Source organism: Babylonia areolata, chromosome 3 (genome assembly GCF_041734735.1).
Source record: "Babylonia areolata isolate BAREFJ2019XMU chromosome 3, ASM4173473v1, whole genome shotgun sequence".
NCBI lineage: Eukaryota > Metazoa > Mollusca > Gastropoda > Neogastropoda > Buccinidae > Babylonia > Babylonia areolata.
The window spans coordinates 7,137,095-7,154,594 of NC_134878.1; the positions used below are offsets into that span (position 1 = coordinate 7,137,095).

General features: G+C 44.1%; 1 protein-coding gene across 1 annotated transcript in view; it reads left to right on the top strand.

Moving 5' to 3' along the window:
* Positions 1-17,500, top strand: part of LOC143279691 (tyrosine-protein kinase transmembrane receptor Ror2-like) — a 100,683-nt gene that overhangs the window by 15,999 nt on the left and 67,184 nt on the right. The window contains exons 3-4 of the mRNA XM_076583792.1: positions 5,964-6,091; positions 13,493-13,910. Of these exons, the coding sequence (XP_076439907.1) occupies positions 5,964-6,091; positions 13,493-13,910 (546 nt within the window). The remainder of the gene's footprint in view (positions 1-5,963; positions 6,092-13,492; positions 13,911-17,500) is intronic.

Consider the following 17,500-nt stretch of genomic DNA (forward strand, 5'->3'; position numbering starts at 1 on the left):
ACCTTTCTTGGCAATGACAATAAATAATTCCAGTGTCCAGTGTCTCTCTCTCTCTCTCTCTCTCTCTCTCTCTCTCTCTCTCACTCACTCTCTATCTTTCTCTGTCATTTGTATTATTTGAAATCAGATGATTTGTGTTCAGACAACACTCTGAACAAGGCATTATTACTATTATTATTCACTTAATTACAAGTCCGTCATGTACCGTGTAGCCTTGCTACATACATTGTCGCCATGTATTGTTTGCCTTTTGCCAGTTTGGTTTGTTGTTTTTCCCTCATGTACCCCCATGAGGTCTTTTTGGAATAAAAAAAATTTGAATCTTGAATCTCTCTGTCTGTCTGTCTGTGTCTCTATCCCTCCCTCCCTTCCTATCCCTGTCTCCACCCCCCACCCCCCCCCCCCAACCCCCACTCCCCACCTGCCTTTTTCTCTCATCATTTAAAGAGTCTGTCTTTTTTTTCTCCAGACGTTATAATAATAATATAATGACGTCTGTGCTATTGAACAGAAACAGATACCCCCGCCCTGTCTAGCCTTAGCTGACCCCATTCTTGTTCCTTGCCAGTGACTCAATGTGGCTGTCACACGCGTCGGAATGTCGCCTGTGTGTAAAACAAACTCGTTGTAGGCTGCAGTGAAGTCAGTATTATGGCTCTGCTTCAGTGGTGTGTCTCTGGCTGGCTGGCTGGCTGTCCGTCTGTGTGTGTGTTTATTACTCTCTCTGTCTCTGTCTCTCTCTGTCCTTCTGTCTGTCTGTCTGTCTCTGTCTCTCTCTCCCTCCCCCTCCCTCTCTCTTTCTTTCTCCACTCTTTATTTGTCCTGACTGTAGCCTACTTAAATAGATTTTTTTTTAAAATTCTCCATCAGTATACCTGTCTGTTTATGTGCCTATGGCCGAAAAACATTAAAACATATCATTTTCATCTGTCTGTCTGTCTGTCTGTCTGTCTCTCTTTCTCCACTCTTTGATTGTCCTGACTGTAGCCTACTTAAATAGATTCCTTTCTTTCTTTTCCATCAGTAGACCTGTCTGTGTCTATACCAGTCTCTCTGCACAACGAGCCTGTGATTGCACAACTTAATTTCCATGTGGATTAATAAAGTGTTTTTGATTTGATTGATTGATTGATTGATTGTTTGTCTGTCTGTCTTACTTTACCTGAGTCTCTCTCTCTCTCTCTCTCCCATCCCCCCTGTCTCTGTATTTGTCCTCCCTGTAGCATACGTACCTTTTATCTATTATTTTCTTTTCATCCGTATATCTATCTATGTCTCTAACAGTCTGTCTCTCCGCTTGTCTGTCTGTCTGTCTTGCTCATTATGTCTGTTTCTCTCGCGTCTAGAGCTGTCTCTGTCACTGTCTTGTCTCTCTTCTCGTTCTTTTTTTTTTTTTTTTTTTTAAATTTTTTAATTTTTTCCTATTCTTGTTTGTGTTGTACTGCTTCTTCTTCTTCTTCTTCGTTGTTGTTGTTGTTGTTGTTCTTCTTCTTCTCCTTCTCCCCCTCCTCCTCCCCCACCCTCTTCTCCTCTCCTCTCCTCCTCCCTCTCCTTCTCCTTCTCCTCTCCTCCTCCCCCACCTTCTCCTCCTTCTCCTCCTCCTCCCCCACCCTCTTCTCCTCCTCCCCCTCCTCCTCCCCCCCTCTGCTTCTCCTCCTCCCCCTCCTCCTCCCTCACCTTCTTCTTCTCCTTCTCCTCTCCTCCTCCCCCACCTTCTCCTCCTTCTCCTCTCCTCCTCCCCCACCTTCTTCTTCTCCTTCTCCTCTCCTCCTCCCCCACCTTCTCCTCCTTCTCCTCTCCTCCTCCCCCACCTTCTTCTTCTCCTCTCCTCCTCCCCCTCCTCCTCCCCCACCCTCTTCTTCTTCTTCTTCTCCTTCTCCTCTCCTCCTCCCCCACCTCCTTCTCCTCTCCTCCTCCCCTACCCTCTTCTCCTCCTCCCCCTCCTCCTCCCCCACCCTCCTTTTCTTCTGCTCCTCCTCCCCCACCTCCTTCTCCTCCTCCTTCTCCTCTCCCCCTCCCTCTGCTGCTTCCCCTTTTCCCCCTTCTCCTCCCCCACCCTCTTCTTCTCCTTCTTTTTCTCTTCCTTCTCCTCCTCCTCCCCCCTCCTCTTCCTTTTCCTCGACCCCCCCCCCCCAAGCCCCCACCCTTGCTGTATTTCTCTCTCTCTCTCTCCCTCCCTGTATCTCCCCCAGTCTCTGTCTCCCGGTCTGTGATAACCCTGCCAGGTTGTTTTCTTTTCTGTTTGTCCTTCAGCGCATCTGTCTGTTTGTCTCTCTGTCAGTGTGTCGCTCACTCTCTGTTTCTCTGTCTCTGTCTGAGAAACTGGGTTTCAAATGTACGAATATGTATTTGTGAACTCGGGTTTGGGTATGCTTGGTATTTCCAAAATGTAGGTTTAGATAATGTATTTTTGCAAACTCTTCGCCAGCGTATGATAGATTGTAGATGGCAGAGTTGGGAAAACCATATTCAGTCTAGTGAAAGGTTTAGTATATACAGGGGTTATGTCTCTACTCATTTAGTGAAGAATTATCTCTTGTTTAATATGGATAGACATCTCAGATTCATTTTGGCAAGATTTAGACTTGGTATATCGGAAATAAACACTCACAGGTACCGATATAAAAATGTACACAATTCTGATCTCTTTTGTCCATTGTGTAAAGAGTCGATAGAAGATGAAGTACACTTTGTTTTGAAATGCCCCGTTTTGTGTGTTCTTCGTGAAAAATTTATCCCAAAGAAATATTATATATATCCATGTTCATTTCGATTTAATCTGCTGATGGCATCTACAGATGACGGACTTATACGTAATTTGGCTCTATATTTATATAAAGCTTTTCACTTAAGAGATATAATTATGTCGTGATTGATTGCTATAGTTCTGATGACATACACTAATGTTGTTATCGCCCCTCGTTCATATGGGGCTTTGGCCTTGATGAATAAACCATCTGAATCTGAATCTGAATCTGTCTCTGTCTGTCTCTCTCTCTTTCTGTCCTCTCTCTCTCTTCCTTTCTTTATTATTTTCATTCTCTTCTCTGTCTGTCTGTCTGTCTCTGTGTTTTGAGTAATATTTATGTTAGTAGACCTGTGTTTGTGTCCATTTTGATATGATTTGAAATGTTCTCCCATGTAATGTTATGCTTGTATTGCCTTTTTCTTCTTCTTTTTTTCCCCTCGCTTTTTAGTGAAGAAAGGGTGAAAACCCAAGGTGCTTATTCCTGTTGGTCCCTTTAAAAAACAAACAAAAACAACAACAACAACAAAAACCCACAAAAACAAAACAAAAACAAACCCAAACAGACATACACCCCCAAAACAAACAAACAAAAATACCCAACAAAAACAACAACAACAAACAAACATACACCCCCCAAACAAAACCAAACAAAAAAACCCCACAAAAAACAAAACAAAAAACAAAAAACCAAAAAAAAACCCCCAACAAAACAAACATACCCCTCCCCCCAAACAAAACAAAAACCCAGCAAAAACAACAACAAAACAAATAAACATACACCCCCCAAAGCAAAAAAAAACACCTAAAAAAACAAAACCAAACCAAACACAAAAACAACAACAACAAAACAACAACCAACAAAACAACGAATACACATACACCCCTAAACAAAAGACAACAACCCCCAAACAAACACACACAAAAAACCCTACAAAAACAACAACAACAACAAAACAAACATACACCCCCGAAACAAAAACAACAACAACAACAACAGAAACAAACAAACAACCGGCCTCCATTCTGTCTATGTGTGTCTCATTGTCTGTCTCATTTTCCCTCACCCCTCTCTTTCTAGAGCTCTGTCCTTCTTCCTTGCCATCTAGTTCATTCGCACCGCCCACCACCACCACCCCCTTCCTTTTGTCAACCTGTCTCTCTCTTTATTTCTCCCCCCAGTGTTCACTCCTCTCTTTCTGTTACCCCCCCCCCCCCCGCCCCCCCATTCTCTCTCACTCTTTTTCTCTCTTTCTTGCCCTCTGTCTAATAGGCATGCCTAACATCTTTAATCCTTGACTAAAACACGTTTTGAGTTCTGAGTTCTCTTTGTCTCTATTATATTACGCGCGCCTGCGCTGACAGGTTTGATCCCCCACCACCATATCCGCCCCCTCCCCACACTCCTTCACCTAACACCCCCCCCCCCCTCCCCCTACCCGCCGTTCCTCCGAGTCAGTGCGCTGGGTATGTTTGAATTGGGTGACCTTGTTCTCTGTATACAGTATACATGTGTATACAGTCTACACGTATCGCGGTGAATAGTCGGCGCTGATCTCGGCGATGATGTAATGGAAGTGAGTCATTTGCTTCCCAACAAAACGTGTAACGGTTTATGAATTTATGTGTTTGAAGGAAGGTGGCAGAGTGGTTTAGACGTTTTATCAGTGTTCGCCGTGAGGGTCTGGGTAGTTCTTATTCCCGCTCAAGCCCTTTCTCTGTTTTGTGGTCAGCGTTACAGAAAGAGATTTCTGCCACTTGGTTCAAAATTTAAACCCAGCGCTTCCATTCTGACACTCCCATAATTTGAAAAGCAGGAAATGAGTAATGATGTATTAATGTTAACTCACTCAGTACGGCCAGTCCTCTCTTCTCCTCTACACAGACCCCTCGGATGTCCAGTGGGTGTCTGAATGACCCAACCTTTAGCTTCCGTCGTCAGAATTGTGGTATTCTTTGTCAACATTCACCTCTTCAGTATAAGAGCCTTCCGCTTGCAATATTTTGATGATGGTAACTGGGGTGAAACGCTGTTAACGTCGTCTCTTTCACCGTTCGTATGGAGAGAGTTAAACTTAAAGTGTATTGTATTGTATTACTTTTTTTTGTCACAACATATTTTTCTTTGTGAAATTCGTACTGCTCTCGCAAGGGAGAGCGCGTCGCTACACTGAGAGCGCCAGCTATTGTTCTTGATTTCCTGCCTGCAGTTTTATCTGTTTTCCTATCGAAGTGAATTTTTCTACATAATTTTGCCAGGGACAACCCTTTTGTTGACGTGGGTTCTCATCCGTGCGCTAAGTGCAGGCTGCTCACGGGACTTCGGTTTATCGTCTCATCGGAATGACTAGCGTTCAGGCGCTGTAGCAGAGTCAAATTCAAATTCAGTTGAGATTCAATTCAATTCAGTTTCAAAATACTTTATTGTGTGCTTCAACCCAAACAGAAAATTCTCTTTCGGCTCACATGATATGCCCGTCAGCAAATATCAGAGAGAAAAACGAATAACTGACACACACTCCACTGATCACCACACACACACCAGTTATTATGTAAAAAGGAAAAAAAACAAAAACATTCGGGTAAGATAGTATTCGTTTAGGTTTGGGACATGTGATCCAGTGGTTACCCTTGATCTTAGGCTTGGAGGCCCTGTTTCGGCATGCTGTTATGTCCTTGGAGAAGGCATCTTACTCCGATTTTCCTTCCTCCACCCAGGAGTGAATGGCCCGGGTACCTGATCTCGGTTGGGAAGGGTTTGAACGGCGGAAGGAGAGGATTGGGCCCCGCCTTCCTATGCCGAGCCCCCAGACAAGTGGATGTGAATTCAGTGCCGAGTTGGCCTTAAAAGGCTTTGGAGCTTTAGACATGATTATTATTATGGTGTGTTTTTTGTGTGTTTTTTAAAATAAACTTTTGGTATGATGGTCCCGGTTACTGTATGGATGAGTGAAAGCTAACTTGTGTGTTTATGTTTAATTTGTAGTTTACTATGTCGGGTTTTTGTTCCTAGAAAGATCAAATACATCATACTTCATTTTGTACTGAGCTGAGTTCTTGGGTGTTTATAAATGTTTAATTTGTAGTTTACCATGTTGGGTTTTTGTTTGCAGAAAGATCAGTTAGATTATACGTAATTTGTAGCTGAAATTGGTCAGTTTTATAAGTAAAGAGTCAATTCATAATAAAGTCATGATCATCATGTGTGATCACACAGCGGAGGCTACTCTGATCAACCCCCCACAACGGGAGATCATCCGGCCTAGCAACACCGTGTCGTCCTTTACCTGTGAGGCAGCGGGGATCCCCATGCCTTCGATCCAGTGGAAAATCGATGGAGAAGTGGTGTGTATAATGCCAGAATTGATGTTGTGGTGTTGCTGTTGTTATGTGATTTCATTTCAGTTCACATCGCAATGTTCGTGTGCCAGTTGGGTCAAGTATGTTCGAGGTAAAGTCCTGTTTTAGTGTCCTGAATTCAGGAACCTATTTTACCGGCATTAATTATTTTGTTGGTGTTGCATGTACGAAACAGTCTTACCATTTAGTAGATGTTGTAACCCATTTTCCAGTGGATTTTGAGTCATATCTTGTACGTCACTTTCCTCAGTTTTGATGCAGATTCAGCTACTAAACTAACGTGCCACCACCAGATCTTGTTGTTCCCCCCCTGTTTTATTCCCACAAACCATGTAAAATGTAATCAATATGTGCAATAATTTAGGACGCTAAAATAGGACATTACCGAAGATTTGTGATAGTAAAAAAAAAAAAAAAAAAAAAAATCGGGATTCGAAGCCCCGTTCCTGCACTACCATACATTTTGAAAAGCAGGGGGAAAAAATGTAATATTATCAATTATTGTACAAGTGGAAGCGCCATAGCAGAGTCAGGCTTTAGGCTTCTGATCCAGTGTTTCACTAGTGATGAGGGCTCAAGGCCCTCCGTTTCGACATGGTGCATTGTGTTTGGGGGTGAAGGCACTCTACTCCGATTTACCTCACTCCACTGTTTTGTGAATGGGTGCGTGACTTCGGTTGGGTGGGTGGGTGGAGGGCGCATTTATTTTACGCCCAGTCATGCAGTGTGTGTGTGTGTGTGTGTGTGTGTGTGTGTGTGTGTATACAGAGAGAGAGACAGAGACAGACAGACAGACAGAAGGCTACCCCAGTCATGTGCACTATCTTGCTAGGTCCACGAAATTGTTCGCAATTATTTTACGCCCAGTCATGCAGTGTTTGTGTGTGTGTATGTGTGTATATATATATATATATATATATATATATAGAGAGAGAGAGAGAGAGAGAGAGAGAGAGAGAGAGAGAGACAGACAGACAGACAGACAGACAGACAGACAGACCTAGTCAGGCGCACTATCTTGCTATGTCCACGAAATTGTTGGCAATTATTTTATGCCCAGTCATGCAGTGTTTGTGTGTGTGTGTGTGTATATATATATATAGAGAGAGAGAGAGACAGAGACAGAGACAGACAGACATACAGTACAGGTGCACTATCTTGCCAGGTCCACGAAAATTGTTGGCAATTATTTTGACGCCCACTGGTGCAGCGTTTTGCCAGAGTCGCTTCTTTCCTTCCCGTTCCTAGGCCGCCAACCCCACTGGCCTTAACATTCATGTCATGCCGGGATTCTGCTGTTATTGCTCTGTCTGTTTTCTGATGGAGAACTGTCGTCCCCACCCAGTCCCCCCCCCCCCCACACACACACACCCCGGCCCCCACACTCTCCCATCACGTCGTAACGTGTGTGGCAGGAACTCAATACTGTTTGTGTGTGTGGGGGTGACTGCCATCACCATACTATCGATACTGCGTGTCTTATCACCTGTGTGACCTTTACTGACATCGGTTCTTGCTGGTTGCTGCTGCTGTTACAACTAATACTATCCCTGCTGCTGCTGTTACACTTAGTACTATCCCTGCTGCTGCTGTTACAACTAAGACTATCCCTGCTGCTGCTGTTACACTTAGTACTATCCCTGCTGCTGCTGTTACAACTAAGAATATCCATGCTGCTGCTGTTACACTTAGTACTATCCCTGCTGCTGCTTTTACAACTAAGAATATCCATCCTGTTGCTGTTACACTTAGTACTATCCCTGCTGCTGCTGTTACAACTAAGAATATCCATGCTGCTTCTGTTACACTTAGTACTATCCCTGCTGCTGCTTTTACAACTAAGACTATCCATGCTGCTGCTGTTACACTTAATACTATCCCTGCTGCTGCTGTTACAACTAAGACTATCCCTGCTGCTGCTGTTACAACTAAGACTATCCCTGCTGCTGCTGTTACACTTAGTACTATCCCTGCTGCTGCTGTTACACTTAGTACTATCCCTGCTGCTGCTGTTACAACTAATACTATCCCTGCTGCTGCTGTTACACTTAGTACTATCCCTGCTGCTGCTGTTACAACTAAGACTATCCCTGCTGCTGCTGTTACACTTAGTACTATCCCTGCTGCTGCTGTTACAACTAATACTATCCCTGCTGCTGCTGTTACACTTAGTACTATCCCTGCTGCTGGTTGCTGCTGCTGTTACACTTAGTACTATCCCTGCTGCTGCTGTTACAACTGAGACTATCCCTGCTGCTGCTGTTACAGCTAATACTATCCCTGCTGCTGCTGTTACAACTGAGACTATCCCTGCCGCTGTTACAACTAATACTATCCCTGCTGCTGCTGTTGCAACTAAGACTATCCCTGCTGCTGCTGTCACACTTAATACTATCCCTGCTGCTCCTGTTACACTTAATACTATCCGTGCTGCTGCTGTTACAACTAAGAATATCCATGCTGCTGCTGTTACACTTAGTACTATCCCTGCTGCTGCTGTTACAACTAAGAATATCCATGCTGCTTCTGTTACACTTAGTACTATCCCTGCTGCTGCTTTTACAACTAAGAATATCCATGCTGCTCCTGTTACACTTAATACTATCCCTGCTGCTGCTGTTACAACTAAGACTATCCCTGCTGCTGCTGTTACACTTAGTACTATCCCTGCTGCTGCTGTTACAACTGAGACTATCCCTGCTGCTGTAACAACTAAGACTATCCCTGCTGCTGCTGTTACAGCTAATACTATCCCTGCTGCTGCTGTTACAACTAAGACTATCCCTGCTGCTGCTGTTACAACTAAGACTATCCCTGCTGCTGCTGTTACACTTAGTACTATCCCTGCTGCTGCTGTTACACTTAATACTATCCCTGCTGCTGCTGTTACAACTGAGACTATCCCTGCTGCTGCTGTTACAACTAAGAATATCCATGCTGCTGTTGTTACACTTAGTACTATCCCTGCTGCTGCTGTTACAACTAAGACTATCCATGCTGCTGCTGTTACACTTAGTACTATCCCTGCTGCTGCTGTTACAGCTAATACTATCCATGCTGCTGCTGTTACACTTAGTACTATCCCTGCTGCTGCTGTTACAACTAAAACTATCCCTGCTGCTGTAACAACTAAGACTATCCCTGCTGCTGCTGTTACAACTAAGACTATCCCTGCTGCTGCTGTTACAACTGAGACTATCCCTGCTCCTTGCAGTTGCTGCTGTTACAACTAAGACAATCGATGTTACTGCTGCTGCTGATGTTACCATTGACACGATCACTGGATTAACTACTGCTGCTGATGCTCCCATTACAACTAACGCTATCGCTACTACTGCTGCTGCTGCTGCTGTTGTTACCTTCATATGACACGATTACTGCTACAACTATTGTTGTTGATGCTCCTATTGCAACGCATGCTATCCCAGCTACAACTGCTGCTGCTGGTGCTGTTACCATCGACACAACCACTGCTACAACTATTGTTGTTGATGCTGCTGTTATAACTAACAATATCCCTGCTACTATTGCTGCCGGTGCTGTTACCGCTATATGGCACGATCACTGATACTTTATATGACTGATGTTGCTGATGCTCCTATTTCAGCTGACACTATCCCCACTACTATTACTGCTGGTGCTGCTGTTACTGCAGTCACTATCGCTATAGTACTACTGCTGCTACTGTTACAACTAACACTGTCGCTACAGCTACTATTGCTACAAGCACAATCACTTGTTTACGACGATTATTGCTTCTGCTATTAGTACTGACGTTATCGATACAAATGCTGCTGCTACCGTTGCTACTGACACTATGGCTACTGTTGCTGCTGCTGCTGCTACTGTTGCAACTGACACAGACGCTGCTACTGCTGCTACTGACACTATCGCTATTACCGCTGCTGATACTGACACTGTTGCTACCTATTACTGCTGCTGCTGTTTCTATTATATATATGATAGTCAGTCGTGTCCGACTATGACCATCAGAACAGCAGAGGAGGCAACTGCTGTTCCGACTATTTGGGCTAGAATTTGATTATAGTGGAGAGTGTCTTGCCCAAGTTACATCCCTACTCTCTCGGCCGAGAGGGTTTTAGTACTTCTGGCACTATCGCTACTACTACTACTACTGCTACTGTTGCTGCTGATACTACAGTACAGTTGCTAGTGACACTGTGGCTTATTCTCCTATTACTGTTGACACTGTCGCTGACACTACTGCTACTACTACTACTGCTGCTGCAACTGCTACTGCTACTACTGCTGCTACTACTACCACTACTGCTGCTATTGACTACTGCTACGACTACTACTACTACTACCATCCCTGTCACCATTACCACTGCTGTTGATACTATTACTGATGACACTATCGCTGACACTGCCTTGTAAGCTGCACCACATGTGTTAGGCAGATGCCAGGCGGGCCAGCAGTATAACTCAGGTGTGCTTTTTTGACTCGCTTGTGTAAACAAAGTGAGTCTATGTTTTAACCCGGTGTTCGGTTGTATCTGTGTGTGTCTGTGTGTCCGTGGTAAACTTTAACATTGACATTTTCTCTGCAAATACTTTGTCAGCTGACACCAAATTAGGCATAAAAATAGGAAAAATTCAGTTGTTTCCAGTCATCTTGTCTAAAACAGTATTGCACCTCTGGGATGGGCACAAAAAAATAAAAAAGAAGCCTAATTATATGCAAACTGCATTTACTGTTATATTTATATTTTTTGTATTCTCTAAACTTGGCACTTTGATCTGATATTCTGACCCAACAACAAGAGCAGTCATTGTTATCATTTTTTGGTTCAAACAGGAACTTCTTTTGCTAAGCATGGAAGTTTTATTTATTTTGCAAACGTTTTGGTGCAGATAGTAAAAAAGGGTAATTACTCTGTAATTAATGCTAGGGGACTTAATTTGCTTTAAACTGATCTTTCTCATCTTAAACATTACATTTTGAAATTATACTTAATACATAAAAAGCTTGGATTTTTTTTTTTTAAGTGTATCACAAGTGAGTCTTGAAGGCCTTGCGTCTCTTGTCATTCATGTGATGAACACACTGGATGTTTTCCATTGTCACGAGAAAGCGGTTAATGTGGTTTTTTAAGGCATGTTTATAGTCTACTGGATGATGTAAGGCGCTTTGAGCAGCATTGGTGCTGGATATCGCGCCATCGAAAAACTATGTATTATTATTATTATTATTTATTATTATTATTATTATTAACGGGCTTATTGAGGCCTTGAGTACATGCGTATGATATATTTGTGTATCTATAAGTGTGGATTTCTCCCGTAGAGAAATTCGCCAGAGGATAAACACTCAGTCCGGCCGTCAGTTGCCATGGGTTCTTTATCAGTGCGCCACTGAAGTGCATCAGTGCTGCAGTGCACCACGGGACCTCGGGTTTATCGTCTCTCCATGATCCGAATGACCAGACGCTCAGTTTGATTTTCCAGTCAACTAAAACCTGGGAGAAAGGGTGAGGGCGGGGATGTGAACCCAGACCCTCACAGACTCTGCTGTATTGGCAGATGAGCGTCTTAACCATTGTGCCAGTTTCCTCCTTCCATCCTCCCGCGTCCCATTTCCTTGGATTCGTAAGACAGTATTGTATTTCTATTGTATTTCTCAGTCTTTCACAACAGATTTCTCTGTGTGAAATTCGGGCTGATCTACCCACAGGGAGAGCGTGTCGCTACACTGAGAGCGCCACCTTTTTCTTTCTTTCTTTTTTCTTTTCCCTGCGTGTAGTTTTATTTGTTTTTTCTATCGAAGTGGATTTTTTTTTTTTACAGAATTTTGCCAGGGACAACCCTTTTGTTGCCGTGGGATCTTTTACGTGCGCCAAGTGCATGCCGCTGCATATGGGACCTCGGTTTATCGTCTCATCCGAATGACTAGCATCCAGACCACCACTCAATGTCTAGTGGAGGGGGAGAAAATATTGACGACTGTACCGTGATTCGAACCAGTGCCGGCTCAGATTCTCTCGCTTCCTGGGCGGACGCGTTACCCGCTGCAGGCCATTACTCGACATGGGCGTTTCCAAAATGCATGTGGAGTCTCTCGTTAAACTGGTGATATGAATTAGAAGTTGTTCCAATGTGCAACGGATGTGTGTCTGTGCGAGCAGGCATGCACTCTCTTGCAGTCGCTTACGCAAGCATGCACACGGGTGTTTCGAAAGTGGACAGACCGTTCATCAGTGTGAAAACGTTAGTAAGGGAGCTAACTGACACAGCGATTCCATTCATAGGCATGACGTGTGCTCTCCCTTGATTAGTTTGTCTCTTTTCTTCTCAATCGAATGTCAGCCCGAAGTGTCACAAACAATACACAATACACAAACTTTATTGTCTATACTTTGGTACAGAGATTTTCTTTTTGGCAGCAGCACATGTCCAACATAAGAAGAAAACAACAAACAAATAAAATGAATAGAAAATAAAAAGATAAATGGCACCAAATGGAAATAGCTATATACAAATATACAGATTACTGAAATTTACGTGCCTCTCCATTTCAGTCAGCCAAACCGCATTGCACATCTACCCCCCCCCCCCCCCACACACACACACCACGCACACACACCACGCGCACACACACGCACACATACACTCTCTCTCATCCCCTCTCTCTCTGTCTCTCTCTTCACAAGAAATGCAACTACAAAGATCATCGTTCATTTAAAAATCAAATATCACTCACTCACTCGCCCTCATCCAGTGTATTTGTTTTACTAACAAATTGGATTTTTGTAAAATTCAGAATTTTGCCAGGAGTATTCCCTTTTGCTTGTGTGGGTTCTTTTCACATGCACTTGAATCTCTTTAAAAATAACATCTTTTCATTAACCCCCCCCCCACCCCCACCCCCCTGCTTTCATGAAGCATGATTTATCAAGTTTTGTTGTTGTTGTTTTTTTGTTTATTCTTTTGTTTATTATTTATTTATTTATTTATTTATTGTCTATTTATTTCTTTATTTTCTACATGGTAATTTTTTTTTTAAATTTTATTTTCCACATGATAGAAATAATCTCAGTATTTTATTTGTTTATTTGTTTCTTATTTATCTATTTATGTATCTGTTTATTTCTTTACTTTCTACATGATAGAACTACTATTTATTTATTTATTTATTTTCCACATGATAGAAATAATCTCATTAAAATAACACTTTATGTTTTATATATCCAAAAAAAAAAAAACCAAAAAAAAAAGTATCTGCTTTTCTGAAATGGTCTTTTGCTATGATAATTTGTAAAGTGTGTACCTTTTCATTGATTATTTTTATTTATCTATTTTTTCCCTACACCCGCCACACACACACACACACACACACACACACACACACAAACAAAAAAAAAACAGGTCACCGACGGCGACGACTACGCTGCACTCAGCCCAGTCTCTACCACCGCCCGGGAAGAAGGCAAAGAAGACCTTCCCCCGGCGGTACAACCACCACCACCATTACACCACCACCACCACACAGAGGAGGGGGGCGGGGGCGCATGGGTGGGGGTGGAGGTGGTGAAGGTGGAGGAGAAGGAGCCGACGAAGGCGACGAAGAAGGCCACCCTGCACGTGAAGCTGGCGCGCTCGGTCCGCGTGGAGTGCGTGGCCAGCAACCGTCACGTGGAGGGCGTCACGGTGGTGTCCCACACCGTCCGGGTCACCGTCCTGCCCACCGCCCCTCTGCCCTCCTACCCACCGCCTTCGTCGTCATCTTCGTCGTCGTCATCTTCGTCGTCTAATACTTCTTCTTCTTCTTCGTCTGCCAGTTCCGGTGAGTATTGTTTGGAAGTTGTGGACTCGGAGACGTCGCCGTGGTGGTGCGGTTGTTTAGTAATCTGTTAGACGGCGCTTGATACTTGCACGATTACGGTACCACACACACGGACACGTGCACGCGCACGCGTGCACATACACACACACATACACACACACACACACACACACACACACACACACACACACACACACATACACACAACAAGAACAACAGCAAATAGGCTCAGATACTACTAGCACTGAGGTCGGTCAGTGACACAATAGAAGATTGATATTCCGGGACTTGGGACACACACACACACACACACACACACACACACACACACACACACACACACACCCGGCTCTGCATCACCACTGGCCCGGGCCCGCCCCCAAAACACACTGACATGCACATGTTTATTAATGATCTCTAAACACTTTCACAGGCTGTTCCGCAGTGTCAGCTCAGTTGGGGATTTGAACGCTCTATCCCCCCTTTTTAACGAGACTGTTGTACTGACGTCTGTATATGATTGTCAGTTCGTTTGTTAGTGTTGATTAGTTTTTAATTGATTATAAGTCAATTCACAGTGAGTCCAGTATGTTGCTGCTCTTCCTTGTGTGCGTGTATCTGTGTGCGCGCGCGCGTGTGTGTGTGTGTGTGTGTGTTTAGATCCACATTTAGGGAATAGGCACTATATAAAATCACAATATTATTATTATTATCATCATCATCATCATTAAGATTATTATTATTATCGCCCTGTCTCAGTCATGCCATCACCTCCTCACACACCCCCTCCACCTGACTGATGAACACGCACACACACTTATATATTATACGCAGCGTTTTTAGTTTGTTTGCTTGGTTGGTCAGTTTGGTCTAATATGTGGAGTGATGGCCTAGATGTAACGCGTCCGCCTAGGAAGCGAGAGAATCTGAGCGCGATGGTTCGAATCATGGCTCGGCCGCCGATATTTTCTCCCCCTCCACTAGACATTGAGTGGTGGTCTGGACGCTAGTCATTCGGATGAGACGATAAACCGAGGTCCCGTGTGCAGCATGCACTTAGCGCACGTAAAAGAACCCACGGCAGCAAAAGGGTTGTTCCTGGCAAAATTCTGAAGAAAAATCCACTTCGATAGGAAAAACAAATCAAAATGCACGCAGGAAAAAAAACGAAAAAAAAAGGGTGGCACTGTAGTGTAGCGACGCGCTCTCCCTTGGGGAGAGCAGCCCGAATTTCACACAGAGCAATCTGTTGTGATAAAAAGAAATACAAATACAAATATCACAAAATATCGAAAAAGACTTCAAATTAACAAAGAATGAGGCCAGGTGCCAGTTGCATTGCTCTGACGGAAGAGCCTAGTATGGTCGTAACCCGCTACTAACGTGTGTAGTATGGAACTGACCAGTGGCATAGTTCGGTCAACGTAGGCATTTAGTCACGCGTAACTTGTCAAAAAGTTAGAAGCAACCAATGCAACTAGCTAGGAGATCAGTTTCAGTTTCAGTAGCTCAAGGAGGCGTCACTGCGTTCGAACAAATCCATATAGCTAGGAGAACAAATGATTAAAAAATAGTAAAGAGTGGTAACTCTCTCCATTCACAAGCTCTACACAACTTCAAGTCAATTTCCGGTATGCGGTAGCATTAGCAGCATCTGTAGATTTGAAATTGTGTACCTTGTGAATGGAGAGTTACCACTCTGTACAACTTGTTATTAACTGAAAAAAGACGTTAGAACTAAAGAAAAAGAGAAATATCCTGTGTCTTTGGCGCAACATTTTTTTCCTTCCCACACCTTTCCCACCCTCCCCCCACCCTCCCCCCCCGCAACCCCCCACACCCCACAACATCCCTCACCTCCCAATTTCGGCCCCATCTCTACCTTATTTATCTTCCCCCCCCCGAAACCACAATACGATCCCCTACCATGCATGTGTGGTACCACCAACTTCATAGTGTGTACGTTTTATCTTCTCGGCTTTCTCTACTATCGCCTTGCCCTTTCTCTCTCTCCCTCTCTCTCTTAGTCTTTGTGTGTGTGTGTGTGTGTGTGTGTGTCGGTGTGTGTGTATGTCTGTGTGTGTGTGTGTGTCTCTCTGTGTCAGTCTGTGTGTGTTTGTGCCGGAGTGTGTGTGTGTGTGTGTGTGAGTCTGTGTGTGTGTGTGTGTGTGTGTGTGTGTGAGTCTGTGTGTGTTTGTGTGTGTTTGTGCCGGAGTGTGTGTGTGTGTGTGTGTGTGTGTGTGTGTCAGTCTGTGTGTGTGTGTGTGTCTCCATCTGTGTCAGTCTGTGTGTGTGTGTGTGTGTGTGTGTGTGTGTGTGTGTCAGTCTGTCTCTCTCTCTCTTTCTCTGTCTGCCTGTCTCTCTATGTTTCTCTCTCGCTTTCTGCCGTCTGCACGGTCTGTTCCTCACTCTCTGTCTTTCTCGCCCCCCCCCCCCCACCCCCCCCCCCCCCCTCCCCCCCACCCTCTGTCTCTCTGCCCTCCTCTCCCACTCTCTCTCTCTGTGCCCTCCTCCACCCCCCCCTCCCTCTGTCTCTCTGCCTCCCTCAGTCTCTCTGCAAGTTCGCCCTCTGTGTCTGTCTTCTGTATGTCTGCCCACCCTCTGTCTGTCTGTCTGTTTGTCTGTCTGTCTGTCTTTCTCTGGCCTCGGCCTCTATATCCCATCTCTCCCTGTCCCCAGCTCTCCCTTGTCCATCTTTCTATGTTTTAACTCTCTCCATACGAACGGCGAAAGAGACGACGTTAACAGCGTTTCACCCCAGTTACCATCATCAAAATATTGCAAGCGGAAGGCTCTTATACTGAAGAGGCGAATGTTGACAAAGAATACCACAATTCTGACGACGGAAGCTAAAGGTTGGGTCATTCAGACACCCACTGGACATCCGAAGGGTCTGTGTAGAGGAGAAGAGAGGACTGGCTGTACTGAGTGAGTTAAAAGCGAATATGTGAAATGCTTTTATTTGAGAACATCTGTTTATTACTCTTGTTTAATCAAGTAAACCGTGTGGGTGGGTGGTGGGTGGGTGCGGGTGTGTGCTGATTATCTGGTCAGTTGTGGTTTTCCGCAATTTATCTTTATTCTTAGCTTATCTGTCTATTATAATCAATGTGCAATATAGTAGGCTATGCTTATAATTATATTCAAAATAATGTTTCTTAATTCTTTCTGTTTTTACATTAAGAATACCAGTTACTACCTGCAGTGTGTGGATGTATGTATGAAACGGTGTATGTGATGTTTTTTTTTACATTTGTGTCTTCGTAATATTCGTAAAAGCTGTTGTTGACTTTTACAGTTATGGCCCCCATGTTGTTTACTTGTTTATGTTGTGTAATGATAATGCACCTGACCAAATTTCTCCGGTTGGAGATAATAAAGTTATTCTTATTCTTATTCTGTATCTCTCTTTCACTCTCTGACTCACTGTCTGACTCACTCACTCACTCACTCACTTTCTCTCTCTCTCTCTTTCTCTCTCTCTCTCCCTCTCTTTCTCATTCTCTTTGTTTTTCGCGGTATCTTGTTTATCTGCTTTTCTCCCTCCACCGCCCCCTCCGCCGCCCGCCCTGTCCCTATCTTCTCTATCT